Source organism: Apteryx rowi, unplaced genomic scaffold (assembly GCF_003343035.1).
Source record: "Apteryx rowi isolate R43461 unplaced genomic scaffold, aptRow1 scaffold_109, whole genome shotgun sequence".
Lineage (NCBI taxonomy): Eukaryota > Metazoa > Chordata > Aves > Apterygiformes > Apterygidae > Apteryx > Apteryx rowi.
This window is the reverse complement of record NW_020447297.1, coordinates 807,247-828,129: the sequence shown is the minus strand read 5'-3', so window position 1 is coordinate 828,129 and position 20,883 is coordinate 807,247. Positions and strand designations below refer to the sequence as shown.

Sequence of the window (20,883 nt, the reverse complement as noted above, 5' to 3'; positions counted from 1 at the left end):
TCCCCGGGCGCTGAGAGACCCCGTCCCGGTGGCCGTTACCTGCTCCCTCACAGATCCCGCCCTTCCCCGGGCTCTGAGAGACCCCGTCCCGGTGGTTGTTCACCGCTGGGGGCGACACAGTCCCCTCAGAGCCCCCGGGCCGAGGCATGGCCTCTCCGGGTAGCCCCTTGTCAGGGAGGGAGCTGCTTCCCCTTTCCCCCCGCCCTGGCTCCCTTGGCAAAAAGGCCCAGCACGGGGATCCACCTGGGGTCGCAGCGCCAACCCCAAAGGCTGTCCCTGCCCCCCACAAAAGGGGTTTTCCTGCCACCTCCCCACTTCAGCGGCAGTGCCAGTGGCCCAGGTGCTTCCCTTGTCCTCAGCCTCCCACCCACAGCCAGCATCCCTCTCCCCACCACAGGTGCTCAGTTTCCCATTGCTCTTTCACCTTAGGGATCAGCAAATAGTGGTGGYGAAGGACAGGGCTCAGCCCGTGCACCCTGCGCGGTTGTTGCTCTGTGGCCTGTGTCAGCCTGGACTTAAAAAAACTTTCCCAGCCCACCCTCCAAAGTTGGACCAACTTTTTTGGTGGCTTGTTTAAGTGATAGTTTAAAGTGTGTTAAGTGATACTTGCAAAGCAAATGTGAGAGATTAAGCAGGAGATGCATTGATCTTGCTTGTAATTTGTTATGGCTGTTCCAACAGCATTAAAAAGGGGCAGTGAACCTTCTGGCTTGTAGTGGAATTGGCCCATCTTTAATATCCCTTTAGGAAAAAGGAGGAAAAGCTCCTGTTCTATCTTGTTTCGTTATCTAACTTTACAAAGAAGGGTAAAGGGAAGCYGGGTCTGGGAAAGCAAAAGGCTCGAAAGGAAAACAACAATTTCTTGTTAAGAGCTTTGCAGTGGCTTTCTTCATCTTGGAAGACAGAATATTTTCTCAGCTTCGCCAACGTCTTCTTTGCCAGCCAGAGATCAGGGCACATGGGATCAGAGTGGCATGAGTCTACACGCTTGCTATTTTTGGTCCCAAACCCCACTTCTTCCTTGTCTCCTCTTCTGCCCTCCTCTGTTCCAGAGTTGTGTTTCCCCTTATTGCTTTCCCCAGGTCCAGAAAAAGTTTATATTTTAAGCTGTGAGGATTTTCTTGCCAGTGAGGCTGACAGAGGTTCCCAGAGTTGCCAGACTAATCCCTTTTCAGTGAATCAAAAAATGTCATGTGTTTCCCCTCCAGATGTAATCTGTGGACAGATTTTCATTTTTCCGTAACTTTGCATTTGGATTATTTCTGTAAATTTTGGTGGTTGTCTTGTTTCTTTAAAGACAAAAAAACTTCCTTGAAAGAAAGATTTTGTTTTTAAAGTAGTGAAGATGAAGAATCAAAATGTCATTTGCAGAAGATCCCTTTATTTTGAGAGAAATGTATATTTTGAGTATATTCTGAGTGTGTTTATATGGAGGAGCTTGTTTGGATGTGGAATATTTGTGTCTCATACGGACTCATGTGTATGTTTGCGTTGTATGTTGAGATAATGTACTGGAATGCCATCTTCAGCCTTATGTATAGGACAGTCCTGTTGCTCCAGTTATAACAAATGCAGAGCCTTTACCCTTCTTTTGGGGATTGTTTTCATCCATGAATGTAACTGGTAAATCTGAATCACTGCTTTAAAGCTGGACAAAGCTTTGCACCCAGAAGCTTAACAGCAACATTTTAAAACTTTGGCTCAAATTCAAAGCTCTTAAGTTCCTGTTCAACTTGCAAACACTTGTAAGTTGATTGGAGTCAATGGGTCTATTGACATTGCTGGATTTGAGAAAAGACATAGCTGCTTGTGGGAGCAGGCCCTTATATGATTAAGTAAAGGAAGCTTAAGTTTTCACAGCAGCTGAGCAATTGTGTTTTATGGGAACTGCAAGTTTGCAACGCTTAAGAAATGAGGCAACTTTCTAGTACAGAATTAGATCTGCCACATGAAAATGCTGGTGCAAATGATCTGTCAGATTTCACAGGGCTGGTCAGCAGAAGGGTGAAGACTTGCACAGCATGCTCTGAGATTTATGTTCTCTAAAGGGTTTCTGTACATATGATACACTGGAAAATGCATATACTTGAAGGTGAAAAACAAACAAACAAACCATAAAACAAAGGTAAATGAATCCTTTGACATTTTGATATAGMGTCCTTGCTGAGCTCACATTTTTGGGGGGCAGGGGAAGGATTTATCAAAAACAAAAGCAAAGCTTGCTATAATTCAAATGCTCTCCTGAAACTGTTAAAATAGCCAGAGCAGTTTGAATATATCAGCCAGTGGTGACAAGTTAAATAATATTCCTGGTCTGAGACTGCCAAAATTCAGTCCTAGTGTGARTTAATGCAGCATGAACGTCTCATCATGAGAAGCCTCTGCTAGTGTTGTACTTTGGCAGGGTTTAAGTCTGTAGCCATCTTGTGGTAATTACTGTACATTTGAAGGAGACAGGTATATGCAAGGAAAAAAGACTGATGTTGATTGACTGGTAGCTTTGCCATGGAATATTTCACTGATATTCATAGTTGCCATCAGCTAGAAAACAAACAGCCTTTAGCTTTTGTTCATATAAGGCATCTGCTTATATTTTGCTAGTCCATCAATAGCTGGGGAGAAATAATGACTAAGTCCTCTAAACTCTGTGGCCCTCATATCGCAAACTAGACCACAGTTCTTTCTGCCCTGCTTCTTGTGTTCCTCCGTTGAAGCTGGAGGAGGAAGACGATGCGCAGATCTCATTGCAGAGCGTGTGCTATCAGCTCCACGTGTGTTCAGTTTTTCTCTTGTAGATTACAGCTCTACTAATAAACTAAAAAGTGCCAGGACCATTCTTTAGCCTTGAGGCCAAATGCCAGAGAACAGCTTGTGTCTATGCTATTAAACTTTCAGCCTCCAAAATGGGGTGACTCTGTGCAAACTGCCTACTGGGCATGGTCCATAGCCCTAACTCTTAAATCATTCCCAGGAACTGTCTGGGATACTACTGGATGGTTTGGGGCAAAAATGTGGCCAGGGAGCATTCTAAAAATTTAACAGTATAAATGATTAAGTACTTAAAACAGGCCTTTGCACTTATTGATTTATTAGCTTAGATGGAGCATACTGTACTCCCATTGCTCAGGGCTATCAGTGATGCCTGAGGGAGGTATTTTCCTCTAAGGCAGACTCTTCACTGCTTTTAATGGAGCCTTCTTTGTGTTAGCGACTACTGCAGGGTGATGTGATGATCTGAGATATTCACAATGAAAAAAGTAAGATAATGGAATGTTATCAAATTTTTAAAGAGTGTGTTCCGTATTTTCTTTTTTAATTTTGTTCTGCCATGTAGCTTATCAAACTAAATATTTTTAAAATATTACTACTAGAACAAACTTTTACACATTTCTGGATTTTTAAAATATTTCTGCATTTTTTTTTAAATTTATTTTTTGGTGGGGGAGTGGAGGAAATCTGGATGGTAAAGATAGGCTACATTTACTGCTGAATTTGATCATTTTAAGCTTATATCACTTTCAGCTTGAAGACCCAACAAGRAGCCTTTGGGGAAAAGCTGGTTTACCACAAAATAAAACTTTATCTAGTAAATGACATTTCTGCAGGAATCCATTTTTTCTCCTCCCTGTGTATAAATTGACATGAATAGATCAAATCTTGATCACGCGTACATCCTTCTTGTCTTTTAAGCTATACCAGTTTCATCTGGAATGTAGTCCGTTCTCTCTTAAAGTTCAACCTTAATTCTTGGTATAAGACTGGTGCTGTCCAACTAGCCACATGACAACTTCATTGCCTAGTTCTAGATTTACAATGAAATGTTTTAAAGCACTACATAAACATTTTCTTTGCCTCCTTCTCTTTCATAAGAATCATCCTCGACAATTAAACACTTCCTGCTGGTTTGCTGTATTAAGTGATTTCTTTATAAATAATCACTTTCTTTTCCAGTTAGTCCTTTTCATCTTAATAGATGTGAAAGTAGCTATATTTGTTTTGAGTTGGTTAGCCTTGGTTAAAGTTTTATGTGTTTTTCTTTTTTTTTTTTCTCTCTTTGAAGAGTTTGATAAACATTGCTGTGGCCCTTCTTATAAGAAAAGACAAATAGAAAATAGTCACTTACTGTTGTGGTCGGAATCAGCTAACAAGTGCTATCCTTCAGAAAACAAATGCTTAATGAGTTCGTCAGTTATGTCCAAATGTGTGAAAATTCCGCTTCCAGTTTCTGGCACCAGTGTACGGGTAATTCTTAGATGCTTACTGCAATGCTCTTTGCAATATAGCATGCTTTTGGAAGTTGGGTAGCAGTCAGTTCTCTGGGTCTGGGGATATTTGGATCAGCTCTCACAAGCAGAAGACCTGTCTGCTCTACATGATCTTGACAAAGGCAGTGCCATTTCGGAGGCGCATGTGGCAGTCACAGTGGTGTTCAGAACAGAAAGCTGTTTCAAAGAGATGGGTTTTGACAGCCTGACCTGACCCCTGGCTCAAGAGTAGCTCTCCGTGTGCGAGCGAGCCCACATTGTGAGTCAGTTGCTGGGAGTGTGTTGCTCCTGCCCCTGCACATCTTGTTCCCCAGATTGACAGCTGTACTGCCCAGCTAAATGGGTGGAAAACTTGGAAGTTGTCCTTCTCAAGGAATGATCAGCTAACTGCCTGTGTTTGTTCAGGAACTCAGCTTGTTTTCACTAAATAAGAAAGAAAATCCATTTGGTATGTCAAGAGCTGAGCAGTACTTCAAGGCAGAGCTGTAAGAAAGCAAAACTAATTAAAGCCTTATRAAGTTTTGTGTAATCCTGATTAAATAACTATCCACTCTCTTGATTGTGTATGCAGTGAAAGTAAATAGTGAATAATGCAGATGGAGATTAAAATACATTAGTTGTCCTCGATGCAATGCTAAACTCTTGCCCTGGTAATAGTAGCTGAAGTGCCAGAGAACTGGAAGGGAGCCTCTTGCCTCTGCGGGCTGTGGGGTAATCTCTCTCGTTGTTACTTAAGCTGCTGGGATGCAGGAGGTGTCTTGAATGGTGCTATTTCTGGGTTGTCCTATCTTTTAGGGGTGCTGTCCTCTAACAGGGGCAGCCTTTTACGTGGAGAATCAGGGAGGAAGGAGTGAAGAAGGAAGAAGGGGAAAGCAAATAAAAGGAAGTGTGCTGATGAGTCTGAACAGGTTGTCTGTGAGGCTGGCAGCCAGGCTCTGCTCACAGGCATCTCACTGCATGAACTGAAGTATCAATTCCATTTGAGTGGCAGTAGCAGACTCCCACAGCCCAGCCATAGCTTGGATTTCAGGAGGATCCATGCCAGCAGAAGCAGAGAGATGGATCGTGAGCCAACTCCAGTGGCTGTACTTTGTAGTGTGTACATCACAGGCGTAACCTTTCTGCTTTCTCAGCTCCAGTCCCTAGGGCTACTTAGAGGAGTCCTGTGCTCATCTTGTTTCCTTGTCTTGGGAGCAAGGTCATCTAGGGACCAGTCTGCTTTTTCTGTTGTCAACTGACTCTGTCAAAGCAGCATGGAAGGCCAGGGTTATCTCTGGCTGACTGGCAGGCAAGAATGATGCCTCAGAGCACATGACAGGATTTTGACTAGGTGAGCTCTAAATCAGATAGAGAGAGGATCTGAAAATGGACTTTTATTCATCCAGCTTTATGTTCTGTCTTCTGGGAGATCAGCTGTTTAAAGGCCATCTTGGAGATGAGAGACCTTCCTAAGAGTAACAAAACCCTACTTTGTCAAAGCAAGTATCTTTTCATGAACATTTTCAAGTCTTGGCAGAATTTCGGTATTTCTTTATTTCTGACAGAAAAAAAAAAAGTTAAGAAGACAATTCTATCTTTAAATATAAAAATAATATATGTCCTAGAATCACAGAATAAAAAAATAATAATTCAGGTTGGAAGGGATGTCTGGAGGTCTTTTGTATATACCCCTGCTCAAAGCAGGGCTAACTCCAGATCAGGCTGCTCAGGGTCGAGTTTTGAAAATCTGCAAGGATGGAGGTTCTGCAATATCTCTGGACACCTTTTCCAGTGCTTAATCACTGTCATGGTGCATAATTTTTTCTTCACGTCCAGTCAGAATTTCCCTTGATGCACATTGTGAATGTTGTCTCTTGTCCTTTTGCTGTACACTTCTGAGAAGAGTCCGACTCCTCTATAACTTCCCTTTAGGAAGTAAAAGACTGTTGTTAGATCTTCCCTTGTTCCAGTCTTGGAGTCCAATTTCACTGTGATATGTGTTTTCAGATACAGAAACTAAAGTTGGGCCCCAGAGAGCTAACAGTTTAGAAAAGAAGCAATGGATGAAGAGAAAGAGAATTAAGAATGAGACAGAGGTGGCACTAGTCATCAGCAGTGAACTATCATGACGTCTTTACTCAAAGGAACTATTCTATGGAGGATATCCAGGTACTATTAGGACTATTACTACTATGAAGGAAAGCAGAGCTACTATTGCTGACATTCCATGAACTGCAACAGCTGATATCACTAACTGATTAATGCCTTGATCCAGAATGGGAGATTGTAAAAAAAGTTTGGAGGTATGTTGGCAGAGGCCCTAAAAAAAGGATGAGGAACTCAAATTTGATGAGCTAGAATTGGGGGAGCTGTGAAGGGAGGCCTCAGAGTGTAGTGACAGTGTGATAAGGATGGATGAGTGAATGATCTTTGCAGGGACTATTCAGGTAGATAAGAGTTTACCTGGGGGAAGTAGCTGATATRCTGTGCTGGGGTTAATTTTAGTAAATGAAACTTTTAAGTTTGAGCTACTCACCCAGGGTTCCCTGTGTGGCTGATAGAGAGTGGTCTGTGGGTCCAGTGCATGAGTCATCTCTTCCTAAAGTGGATGTTTAAAGTTAAAGTGATGGATTGTGCCTTGATAGTGCTTCTTTTTTCCACCATGTATCCACCTCACCTAATGGGTTCTGAGGTAGGTGAGTGAGGTGAATCATGTGTGAGATGCTGAGGGGATTCATAGTAATGTGGGGTGGAAAGGGTTGGCAAGAATTAGTCATGGTCTTGGTGTGAAGACCTAGCAAAAGAACAGACATGAAGGCAGGAGCAGTGTGAAGGGCTTGCTCCCCTTCCAGATGCTGAACATGATATCCACAAATATCATGGGGAATGAAGAGCAAAACTCTGCAAGTGTGTGGCCCTGAAAAATCTTTCCACTAAACAATTTTGTTTGAAGACAGCTGTAGCCCATGGTTCAAATGTTATTTTACTCCTTCTTAATATCTCCTGTTGCTTTGGAAGGGCATGGAGACTTGACTGGACAAGCCCTTCTGATTCCTGCTCCATCAATGAAGGGGCTTAGGAGGGAAGATGAGTGGATGGCAATTGTCTCCCCTTACTTTGATATGCTCAAATCTATGCCTGTAGTCCAAGTTAGTCGTCTAAGCTAGGCATAAGCTAACATCGTTCATGCCATTGCCGTAGATCTCTGTCCCAGGATTAGAAAGTGCTTTGAGTTTAAAAGGAGCATAGATGGATATTTTAGACTGAGACTTAATTTTTGTGTTGCAATGGAGACATGAGATGGATCCTTCTCTTGTCAGCTATGATGTGAGCACATGTTGTGATCTATAACTGTACGAAATTATTCATTGCTGGAAGGTCACTTTATCTTTTTGGTAAATGAAAGAAAACAGGAGCACTCCAGATAACTTTATAAGATGGTGATGTGTTCCTGTCTTGTGTAGCCAGCACTGCTAAGAATGTTTTCACCTATCTTTTTGTATGTAGTGTTTAAAGACAGTTTAGAAAGGTTATTGAACGTATACATCTGCAGTAGAAATTCCTACATCTAAATTAGTCTATCCTTGTAATGGGTGAGACCCTGCTAATGCAGTCAATGTAGGTTAGGGCCTGATTCATTTCAACTTAAAATTTTAAAATACGGCAGATGAACTGCCGCTGAAAAATTCCTATTTCTCTCCCTAAACTGTAAAGGGAGCCCTGSGTGATCAGCTCAGCTGTTGCTCTCTTTATTTTGGAAGTCTGAGCTAATTGAGATAAATCCCACAGCCTTCCTGGTCCTCTGATCAGATGCTGATATAGTTCCACAGGATGGGCTTCTCTAGGTCCCCACAAGTACTAGATCCTACGTTTTTTGCAAAGGACAGTTTTTACTCTGCTACTTTGAGACTAGGTCTCAGATGTTAACACTTCTGATTTTTTCAGCGTGCCACCAGCAGGTATTTTACAAGGAGCTACAACAGCATTTTCTAAAAAGTTGTTTTTTATCAAATGACTAGAATATGGTATCTAGGAATTCTTATGCGAGAGTGGGAAAGCAGAATGAATGCATCTGTCCATGTTTGGCAGCATTCACTGTCTCTGTAGCTTCACTCCCTCCACTCAGTAGCAAATGTTGCAATTTCATGTGCCATCCTTTCCCACCTCAGCTCTTTCCCTCAGTTTTCAGTCATGCTGACTTCATCCATTTTACTTCTTGTTATTGCTAGATATTTAAACTTACAAGATGCTGCCCATTGTATCACTGTGATAGCGCCATGCCTATAGTGGCAGTTTTAGATCATATTCATAACTATTTGGGCTTGTTTATATGACTGTAGCTCTTTCTAATATGAGAGAAGAAATCAACCTCCCTAGCGCAGGTGGATCACAATGCAACTGTTCGTTTGTTTTCTGTATAGCACTACTTAGAAGAATGCAATAATCTTACAGATCAGGACTCTATGCTAATAGTGTTTAAAATTAAGGTCTACTCTAATTTGCATGAAACAACCACAAATTCTGGTAGGAACTGAGAAGAGACAACACTATATTGGGTCAGATATTTGTCTATGCCCGGAGCTTTCCGTATGGATCCATTAAGGTATGTTATATACGGTTATATATGTTATATAATGTTAAATATGTATATTTATGACTTCATGTTAGTAATTCATGGAAGTACTTGCATGACGAAGAACAAACTGTGCATAAACAAATGTCTGCAGAATTGGGGCCATTCTGTGGGCATTTTCAGAGTAAGAGCACATGCTAGTACTAGTGTCTTGCAACTTCTCAAGTGTCTCTCTCTTAGATTCTTGCCCTTTTCACCTGCCCTTCCCATATCTAGAGGTGATCTTATGACAAGTTTCTCTAATGCTGTCTTCTAGTGATATGCCCTCTGACAGAGAAGACGACCTTTCATGGATGAATGAAGAGCAAAGGCCATGATCAAGGGGAAGGGTCTGATGAGCTGACCATGACAGAGGCAGGCAGTGATGCACTAGGACAATTCATCCACCTCTTTCCTGAAAGCCCTCTCAGATGTGAACAGGAAGTGGGCCAAAGGCTGGATATATTGTTCTGGAGAGTCAGCACTGGCCTGAAGACTATTATTTGGTGCCCCTGCTTTAGAAAATAAAGGAATCCTTTTCTGCTTAATCTCTGGCTTAGTGTATTATTTTTATTTTTTCATAAATGTCCATAGTGGCTCATAGAAATTAAGAAAGATATTTCAGTGCATATTTCAGGTTAATGTGCAAGACAATTTAGAACTGACTTGGTGGGAAAAGGACTTGGAACAGTAGGTGCCTTAAGAGGAAATGCAGTTTGAGTAAAGTAGTGCTTTAGTTACTGAAGGCAACTAATATTTCAATAAATATATACAGTCACAGGCCGAGTTCTTTATCTTTAAAATTATGCATAATTTAGATCTTTCTTTTTTTGCTGTTCTCATTATTTAAGGGTTTTGTTTTTAGGCTTTGTTTGTCTGTTTTAAGTATAATTAAAAAAAAATAGTGCTACACACAAGAAAGCCATTTGTTACGGTAAGTGGAGAGAAAATGAAAGCAAAAGTAACATAATGTGTGGAAGGCCTTTTTTCCGCTAGCCAAGTGAACCTAAGTTGACCCTAAAGCAAATGTGACATTTAACCTTTTTCGTTCCTACACACACTGTGCTAAACTTGACCTCTGTCTGTTCTTTCCCATCATCTTATGAAGTGGACAGCTGAACATGCAGTGTATTTACAGTACATGTAGATGTCTTGAGTTTCTTCTTTGAAGTGTGAGAGAGTGCTTTGGCCTGTGAGGAGCAGAGGGGGGAGACAGAAGGGAAGAAATGCCTGTGCTATGTCATGACATGACCACTAGAGAGTCTGCTTTCTAGCTGACTCGGTTGAGTACAAGGCCCTGTGAGATGGCATCTGCTCTGGCTGCAGAACAGTGCTGTTGCCTTTCCCTGTCTCCTTGACCTGACCATGCATGGTCAGTAGCATGGAAGGATTTGTTATGGGAGGCAGGAGTTCAAGTCTCCCTGAGGGAGAAAAAATGTATTCAGCATGTTTATTTGACAGGAATAAAGTCTAGGAAGGGCTTTTTGTTTGTATTTCAAGACTTTGTATTTTGAAAAATACCAGCAAAGTGAGAAATGTATAAAAACATTATTGTACAAAGAATAACTGCTCTTTAGAGACTAACATTGCTGATGAATTCTATTGTCATGATCGTTTGTTCCACTGCTTATTAAGTGATGAGGAATTCAGTGACATAAAAAAGGTTCTGCAATCACTTTATGCATCTTAAAACACTGAAATGTAATGTCAACAATCAAGGGTATGGTCATTTCTTTGAGCAAGGGCTGCCTGTATTATGTTAGAGTCATTCTGCATAAGTAGAAGAGCAGTTTTGTGCATTTCCAAGGTTTTATATCCCCTCAGAAATAGTCAGGAAGCTTTTGTTTCAGTCTGAAAATGGAAGTTTCTGTTAGTGATGTGTCACTCTTGAATTTTCTGATCACTTTTAGTTCTGCCATTCTTAAAGGGGTTTTGTAGAGCTGCTCTTCCTCCCAGCATCATTCCAACTCAGCTGTACATTTAGATATATGGTTTTGGGGGGGGCCACCTCTCCTCTGTCTGCAGTGGACACTTCTGCAATTTCACCTTTCACATATGCCTTGTCTTCACCTCTAAATATGTTTCCTAAAATCTAGTTTGTCATGTACTGTTTTGCCTTACCGAACCTGCAGCTTGCTTGAAGTTCTCATTGCTGCTCTCTTTTTCACTAGTGCTTGACCTCAGAGGAGAGCTCAGCACTCTGAATTCTGAGGGTCAGAAACTCCTATATTTCTTACTGGGTAAAAAGAGCCAAGGATCACCTTACAGGGACACCTACTTTTCCTATACAGGCAATAGAAACACTTTCCTCAAGCTTTTCTAAGCCTTCTGAATTGCTCTTTGGCAATTCCTGCCTCTCCTTCTCTGTGCATGGATCTTTAGCACCTATGCAGACATTTAAAGTTAATTGAGATAAATTTCAGATATGGCCTTGAGTTGGGCGTGATTCCTCTGCTATATTTTAGGCATATACTTTAAGGCAAGATAAATTGTGTCCTGAGCTTTGTTAATGCAATTTAGTAGGTACCACAAGAAAAGGCCCAGGGTAGGTAGTTCATTTGCAGGTGTCTGCCTTTAGTCTTATGAACACCACCTGATGTCATGGAACTAAGCAAGTGTAACCATAAATGTTCTCTATTTTGAGGGGATGTCTGTGCCTGAACCAGTTATGAATGGGAATGGCTGTAAAAATGCTTGAGATTGTTCTATTCATAAATGAGAAATTATACCCTTCTCTGCTGCTTTACTGTTTGTTTTGTTTCTCTCTGTTCATTCAGATAGTTCTCCACTGTGAATCTTCTGTGAACCTGCCCTTGTCTGTTCTGCTGGAAAAGTACTGTGAAGCTTTGTCAGCCCGCACCAATGTCACAGGTATTTATTTCTCTGTTTCTCTGTGGCTTCTTGTTACCGTAGGATCTGTTTTAAAAGTGTCCTTGCTCCAGGAACCTCATTCCCCGCTGAGATAAACACAGAGCCACCAGCCTTGTGTTTTCAGCGGTGAGAATGTACAGTAGTGTGACCTGGAAGAAAACTTCGAATTTTGCACACCTGGAAACAGCTGCAGATATACTAATACCAACACCTGTCTTTCATAATTTAGTCTGCTGACCTGACCATATCCATTGACTGATCAGACAGCTGAAGGTCAGCACATTTAAAGTGTCTATGTTCAGACTGGTCCAGACTCATGCTAAAGGCTGCCCACAGTTCTCCAAATGCAGCATGGGGCATCAAGGCTGGGTAGTGAAAGGCAGGTGAATGTGTGAGTCATATCTGGCCCTTGTGTGACATTTACTATAGAAACTAAGGTGCTCTGACCAGACTGACAGCTCATCTAAGCTGGAGATGGACCTTGGACCATCTCAGTCAGGTCAATCTGCCATGAAAAACGCCAGTCCTTCAATTCAAAACATGGTACACAAGCTTAACCTCAAAGCTTTATTACTTTACCATTTCTATTTCCTGATCCTACCCTCAAGTTTCCAAAGCCTGAATCTGACTTCTCAGGTTAGGAGAGGATTTTCTGACAGAGAGATAGGGCAGGAGCACTGAGGGGCACTGACAGTGGAGTGGAGAGAGAAGACAATATCACAGACTCTCTAGCAGGCAGACAGTAGGAAGGAGTGGGGAGAATATGGGGCCTTCATCTTGCTCATGCCAGTTTCTGAAAGTAGGGCAAAGCACTGATTCTTGCACTAAGATGCTATTCCTGACATTTTCATGCATCAGCACGAAAATGATATTGTCATAGCTGTGAAATTGAATCCAGCCATGCTTCAGAAGTGGGAGAGGCACATCCCCAGCCGCTCCTCTGCAGGGTGACTGAAGACAGATGCTGCAATGAGTGATGCTACTGGGAGGAGAAGTAGGATTGTTACTTTCCCCTGCACACCCTCTTTCCTCCCAGTAAATCCACACAAAGGAGAAATTGTATGAATGCAGATATTACCATTCAGCCAGTTCCCCAGCCATGAGTGATGACCAAAGAAGTGAGACTTAAGAAAGCGATAAACTCTTTCCACATAATATGTCAGATCAATTGTGTTTTACTCTGACTGTATCAATTCCATCAGGACAATAAGCTGATCTACCTTTACAGTTAAGTCTAAAAGTTTTGTTGCATTAACTGCCTCTTAATTTGCATATAAATGGGTACATTGACATGTATTATGAATCTAGCCTGAACTCTGCAACTTGTGCCATTGCCTACCTGGAAGGTATATACCTCATGTGGTATATTTCCTTGTATTAATTTTAATGATCATCCATTCCATTCTGTAGCTGAAAACAAAGGAAAGATTGATGAAGTTGTGTGAAAACTTCCATAATTTTGGATCCTTCTTCCAGGTGTTCTTTGCCTCTTTAATATTTTTGTAAATATTGTTGTAAATTTTTCCATTAATTCCTAATGTGCCTTTTGTTCTTCCCTGTCCAGAGATTTTATTGCAGAAATAAGATTTCACACTAGGCTGTCTTAAAAGTTGGCAAACAATTTACTTCTTAATTGTTGGCATAAAATAATTTTCTGGGCTGTTTACATGATGTTGTGAACACAAGGAATTTTCTCAGTCTGACTGCAACTACTATAATAGCATTTTAATATGAAAAGGGAAGAGAGAAGTCGCATAAGCCTCTCATATTGCACTATTATTGTAAGGTATCAGTGATCTGAAAAGCAAAGCACTGCTATGAAATTAATGAAATTGGATTGTTATGTGGAGACAATTGAACATATTGCTTTTATAGAACATATCTTCTGACGATGCTTGTGACCACAGCTCTTTCTGCAGCATGCTTCAACATCCTGTGAGCCTGTACTCTGCTTTGAGCAAGGACTTACATATGTGTAAAAAACATAAACTTAAAGTTTGTTCTTTTGCTTAATGTGGGCCAACTCTTATCAATGTGGTGACTTACTTCATCCTAAACTAGGGTCTAAAATTGGGCAGAAAAATCAGGCTTTTGAAATGATTTTCTCTAAAAGGAGCCAAGGATAACAAGCTCCTATCAGTAACTCTACATTGTTAATACCCAAAACTAGGTAAGCTGAATCTCATCCTGCATCCAGGTGAGAACTGTAGGCACTTTCAACCCTTGTAACAATAAGACTGTGTCACACTGAATCATTGGCATGCTCCATCCAGCAATGTGGATGTGTAGAACCAGACCAAAGAGTCTGCAGTGTCTGAGCCCATATGCTTTCTCACAGTGCAAGTACAGTCTTTTAGAGGGGAAAAATCAGCAACCCCCCTCCCAAAGAGACCCATCTTGAACAAATGTTATTTATAGCTGGGAGAATGGTAAACATGAAAGTTTTGGGGACTGGTTATGTTATTTTCCTTGTCTCTTTCCCAGACAATGCTGTTAAATAGCCCATATGTTGATTTCCTCCCTCTATAACTACTAACTTCCGCCCTCCCCACCCCCCCAAAAAATTTCACCCTGTGTCACAAACAGATGGCATAAAATGCTTTTGAGAATCTCATATATGTGTAAGTTATTGAATCACCAAGTGAATAAGAATGTAATTTCAATCTGAAGTGACTTCAACCAACCAATGCTTTAGACAGGTGAAAGGTGATATAACTCACTCTCTTTTTGGGGCATTGTTTCCTTGCAAATCCTTGGTATTTGCATGATTAGTTGGTTGTAGCATTTGTGCTTGATGGGAATGCATGTGTGAGTAGGTGTAGAGATAAAGAGGAATTATATTTAATTCTTTGCTTTCATATATAAGAGGAATTCATAGATATGGCAAGATTTTTCTATAGTAACTTAGCTGAAGATATCCCAGATGTTGTAATCTCTGATATGGTTTGACTAGAATTATAGTAATCTCAAGGATGACTGGGTGGCAATAATTCTATATGTCTGTATGATACATGCACTGAGTTATAGCTTGAATTATAGCTTGAATTTTTATAGGAATTCAGAGGAAATGGGTCACCCGTTCACACTAATATTCTATGGGTTTTGTCACGCTTCCCTTCACATCCTTTGAGATTTCCATCTTAGATATCTCCACAAGAGGTAACTAGTCTTGGCTAATATCTGATCCTACTCATTTTTGATCTCCATGGAAATCTTTTGATCCTACCTTTTAGTCCACTGGCATGTTTGGCCAAACAAGTGAATCTTTTAAGACCTTGTCAAAGGATGATTCATCTGAAAACAGGAATTTACTTTGAAAAAAGTCAACAGAAAGTGGATGGCTAGTGCTACTGTGCTGATTTTATCAGTATACAGATTACATTTTCTGTTTTCTCTCTCCTTCTTACCCTTCACTCACTTTGTAGGTTGTAATTTACATTTACAGTGTTTGAGGCTATTCAAATGATCCAGTAAAGGACAGGTAGTAGATCATATATGTCATACATTTCATTTCATGGCATGCAGGGATTCACTTAAAGTAAAAATTATTTGTTACCCCTGGTGACAGGATCTTCTTGAGGTGGAGATTGGTTCCTTGTCCTGGTTCTGGTCAATTTGTGGTATGGTAAAAGACTGCCATACCACAGAAGCAGTCCAGAAAATGCTAATGGTGCAGCATTCCACCTATACAAACTGTGGAGTATACCACTCCGATGTTGTCTTCTCAAGTCTCTGGGGAAGCTCTGGTATAGGGAACAAATCAGTGGTTGTGGGAAAAATGTATCCTGGAATGGATTCCAACACATGGCTTGTCAAAGATGATGGTGAAGTCTCCAACTAAGCTGACATCACTTGGAGATTACCATAATTTACCCTGTTGCTGGGCTAGTGAGTTATACGAGGATTTTCTCCAGCATTCACAGTAGCATAAAACTGGGAAGGTATAAAAGAGGCCTTCTTTTCTTATTCTTTGTTGAACCTCTTACAGGGCCCATAATGAATCTCATCCAATACATCTAAGTTAGCACTATTCCTCCTGGGCAAGCACTGACCAAAACAAGGTCCATTAAAGAGAAGAATCTGTGAAATCGCCTGCCATTCTCAAGCATGAATCAAACTTCCTCTCTAGTCACTGTCACACGTCAGATAACTTCTTAATATGGTTATGTGTTAAGCTATTAAGACAGCTTCTTGCCTAGAGCTTTCATGTAAACCAATCACAGATATCCTCAGCTCCTCTAGAATAAGTCATAACCACTTTTCAGGGGAAACTGCTCAAATGTATCTTAGATAGCAGTAATAACTACCTGGGAGAGAGAGAGAGCAGGTGTACTCAAGTCTTTGCAGGTTAGTTTTGTAAGTATATATTGAAAGATAGTATCTGATAGCTGTGTGTTTGCTACCACAATCTTTGTCATTCTAGCTTAAATTAACAAGATTAAGCTACAAAAGTAGAACTGCTCCCTATGTAACAAATATACACACACACACACACACACATATATATATATTTAAATGTATGTATAAGGCCATTTCAGACCTTTGCATTCTGCCTTGATATCTTGGATCTGGTTTGTTTCCGACTGTGAAAAGTACATGTGTGTTTGTTTGGGGTGGGGGCAAGTATATGGATATATGTGTGTGCGTGTGGTGGTGACAAAACCAAATAAACTGGAAAAAAAGTAGCATCCTAAAATGTGGGTTTCTTGCTGAAATGAAAATTTGAAGCATTTCTTTGCAGAACCTATTAAATATGTAATTTAATTTTGCTACTGTTTAAAACATTACATTCATATTAACTTGATTTTGAAATATTCATCCACATAGACAGAAAAGTAAAACATGGTGAYGAGCAAGAAAAAGTTTGCAGACTTGCTGGTATGTTTGTGCAGAATTCCTGCCACCCTGAAGCTGACCATTCACTACACTGCTTTTATTTCTATTATTTTTTGTTTCGATGATGTCCCCAGACAGATCCTAGCTAGACACAAGTGCAAGTGGCTCTAAATGACTTCTGTAGTTCTTCTGGGAGATAATGGGCATTGCAGACTCTGAGAACAGCTCCATTTTTAAGGGCGCCTCTCATAGCTTTATTCAAACAAAATCTGAGCTTTCTAGGTTTTGTTTATGGAGGATTTATCTGTGCTACTTTACTGGAAAAGGATATCTCATCTGCAGCTAAATGACTTTTTTCTTTCATTTGGATTCTTCATACTGTGTTTATTTCTAACCCAGGAGCAACATAGGCCTTTTTTAAGGCAAACTCCATGCAATTGCCTGTTGGAAGGGCAGTGATCTTGTGTATGGTCTGTTTGTCTGTGCGGAAGATACTGAGTTTTAAGTTGTTCAGTTGAAAACCTGCTAAACAGAGGATTAACTCGACTGGCTGAGATTACATTTTACTCTTGGTTGTTCTTTCTTTATATCTGTTTGGGAGTTCTACTGATCATGAATTACAGCAGGTCAGACAAGTGTTACTGTCTTGTGCCAACATGTTTCAATGTGGCTTTGTATCCTGGTCATTGTGCCACCATCCTGACTTGCTATGAATACAGGTTTGGTTGAGTCATTTCTGCTCATTTTATGTATGGATGTTGCTTCCATGAACCAGGCATATGGGACTGAACCTGGGGTTTCAGAGCAAAAGGTGATAGATGAAACTGGAGATGCTTAGTTGCCAGTGTGCTGTCACTGGGGCTGTCATTGACTCATACGGTGGGATTTATCTCACAGATTATACATCTGAATGTGAGTGTTTACATGTAAGAAAAGTGCCAGAGATGCCCTTATTGCCAATGGGGGGGAATTTAGTTGCCCTCATGTCAGTGCCCAATGCCCTTTGAGATGCTCTGGGGTATCCAAGACCTGCAGGGTTGGCAAATATGACACGGAACCTACAAGAGACCTGTGCCATCTGGAGTAGCAGCTGCTGGGTGGGCACCTCTAATGGCACTAGATGCCATTATATGCATCTGAATCCTACCCCAGCTCTCCATTGACTATTACTCGACCATATTCAACTCAATCCGGACAGCTCTATATAGACACCTCTGCATAGAGTTTCATAAAAGTGTGCAAATTGAATTCCATAAAGTCTGTAGTCTGCAAAATGGAAGATATAAGCCACATTTGTGGCTCAAAAGTATATATGGAGTTGGAAATCTCTGACAAGATGATTTCATGAAGATGCTGTGGCCACCAATGGAAAAAGTAACATGGATGTTTTGTCTTGATGCCCCTGGTGCTCAGTGCATACAGGCTGTAGATTTCACTTGTCTGACTGTTGTTAATTTTTAGTAGACAATTTCAATTGATCAGTCTTTTAGTAGATGAAAGTTTTACTACAAACAAACATACTCTATAACTCGCTTTTTATCCAGAACTGCATAGATGAGACAGTGCCCAGGGGCTCATTTATTTCTGTGCGTTGCACTATTCTATTTCTTAGAGACAGAAAATTTGGCCAAATTACATCTCTAAATATCCCTCCACATTAATGGCATGACAGCAATTCTCACTGTTTCCCTTCTGATTTTCCCAGCAGGTCACATCAGTGATCACTTCCATTTATAATGGCACATGCTATTCATTTTAACGTGTGCTTTGCCTGCTGGCTGAACCTATGTACCCGTTTTTTCCTGCAGCTGCCAGTGGGGCACCTAGGAATGTGCTTTCATCACATCCACACAACTCAGTTACTGCTTACAGGCATAAAGTTAACCTTGAGCATCAGCCTCTGCGTGATTAAAGCCTAGGCAGAGGACACAGGCGGTCTTCMGAGCACTTCCTATTTTCGTATGCCACAATAACACTATCTAAATAGAGGCGATGATGGTGGTTTACTTTCTCACTACCTCAAATGACATACCAGGCAGTCTAGCACTGCTTGCTTGTGCTTCCCAAAATAAAGCTGATTGCAGTGTGTGTTGTTGCACAGTTTGTACCACTGCCACTGGTCCTTATAATTTWAAAAAATGGCATTTCTCAAGTTTGAGGCAGTTCCAAACTGGGGGTACATAGAAGGTCTCATATATTAAGAAACTGTTGACAGTCCAGTGAGTACTGTGTTCTCCTGGAAAAGATCATTTGCTGTGCAGCCATAATATTTACTGTTTGTTTTTTGTAAATGATTTACAGATAAGCTATATAAACATATCTGAAGCTTCTCACAGTTACTCTAGGTGCCCAGAGGATGACAAGTTCTTACAAAATTCACTGCAAAGAAGTGCTGAACTGACTAACTGACTGAAGGGCAAAGCACCTCCTGGATTTACCTCCAGATTAAGTCACTTGAAATACATATTATTTTCACTTTGGTCAGTTGTGCAGTGCTAAGATTGTTTGCAAGGATTTAACAGCTTCCTGGGTACCAGGGGGAACTGTGGGAAGATGTTGGGGGACCAGTCAGTATTCAAGTGGTAATACCTATTTCATTATGGCCAAGATAACAAGCCACCTGCCTCTAGGTGTTGGCTATAGTCAGATATATAACTATACTTAGACTAGTTATGTGAGGGTGAAAGAATCAGGGGACTTTGAACAGAGGAGTTTTAACTGAATAGGAGGGAGTTTAGGGACAATCCTTAATTTCAAGTCTCTGAGAAGTTATAATCTTAATCTCTGTGTGTCTTAAATCCCTGTGTGTAAACTGATACAYGCTAGTACTGCCTTACATCACTAGCACCTTCTGAATGCCAAAAAAGAGAGGTTGTAAAGTGCTCAACTATTATAGTGATGAGAGCCACATAGAGAGTGGTTTTTTTTGTTGTTGTTGTTGTTTTTTAATATGAGTAGCTGCTTCTGCCAGTTGGGGTCTGGCTTTTTGTTGTAATTCTGAATGAATGAGAAACATGTTTCAGTAAGAGCTTGCTGACATGACCATGTCTGTCTGGAGTCACTGAGAAGTCAGGCATGTGGTTCTGAGGGAGGAATGTAGAACAGTGTTGCTGATGGTATGAAGTCAGGGTAGATCCTGTGATCCCATTAGAGACTAGAATCATTAACCATGATTAACTTGATGGCACTGCCGTAGTGGTTCCATGCTGCCAACCTGCGATGTTGTGAAGAGAAAGGAAAGGGAAAATGAACAGGGCAAAATTTTAAAGGAATGAAAATAAGGCAGGCATAGCTCATAAAAACACGTTACACTGGGGACATGCCACTGAGTTTTATTGTTTATTTCAGAAGAACTGCATACCTGAATTCTGGATCTGTCACTTCTGAGTGATATGCTCTCAATAGACTCTTGGTATTGACTGTTATAATGCCACACTTCACTGAATAGACTTAAATCTTTGGATTTATGCATTTAGAACAATAAATACCATTTGCTGAATGTGACTTCTAAATTAGATGTCATTTTTTGTGCACTTGCCAGATAAAAATATACTGTGTAGAACCTCTCACTCTGTCAGGTTCTACGAAACAGATGGAGTGCCTTTTCCTTTCAAATGGAATCACGTCAGAGAATCTGGTCTTAAATGAAAACACCTCCTGTCCTTTAAGTCAGCAATTCTCCCTGGGTTTGTGGGTTGATGAGCCCTTTAAGCAGTGGAATAACCATGTGGCCAATCCAGAGAGTAAGACAACGCAGCAATAGTGATACTACAAACTGCACTTTTTGGAAGGTTAGGTGGTTCAAGAGGATGCCTGAAATATATAGTACCTGAGGATAATTATTTTTGGGAAATGGGAGAGATGGGCTAGAAAGGGAAATGAATTTTTGGGGGTTCTGATTTCAATAAAATGCTCAAGACCTTATGACCCTTGACTGAGTTCGCTTTCCAGTTCATGAATGAGCTTCTAAACATGCTTTCATTGACAGGCAGTGGTTGTCTTGACTTTGCCTCCCCACTTTTGGCACAATGCATGCTTCCAGGCTGCCTTTGGAGGAGTGCCCTGAGCCACACTCAGAATCAGATTCACCACATAGACAGCCCAGGGTGCAAAGGGGCACCATTCACTTCTCTGTGAAGGTATAATCTTAATCTCTGTGTGTTTCCATCCCCTGTGTGTAAACTGAGACATGCTAGCACTGCCTTACTTCATTATCATCTTCTCAAAGTGAAAGCAGAGCCTGACCTTCTCCCATCTGCTATTAGTACGTTGCAAAATGTGTTCAAAGAAGCTGTGTGAGAATCAAGTGGGTGGCCTGGT

At 40.9% G+C, this 20,883-nt stretch overlaps 1 protein-coding gene across 1 annotated transcript in view; it reads left to right on the top strand.

Moving 5' to 3' along the window:
• CRHR2 (corticotropin releasing hormone receptor 2) overlaps positions 1-20,883 on the top strand; it is a 161,355-nt gene that overhangs the window by 529 nt on the left and 139,943 nt on the right. Inside the window, exon 2 of the mRNA XM_026072312.1 lies at positions 11,634-11,727. Within this exon, the coding sequence (XP_025928097.1) occupies positions 11,634-11,727 (94 nt within the window). The remainder of the gene's footprint in view (positions 1-11,633; positions 11,728-20,883) is intronic.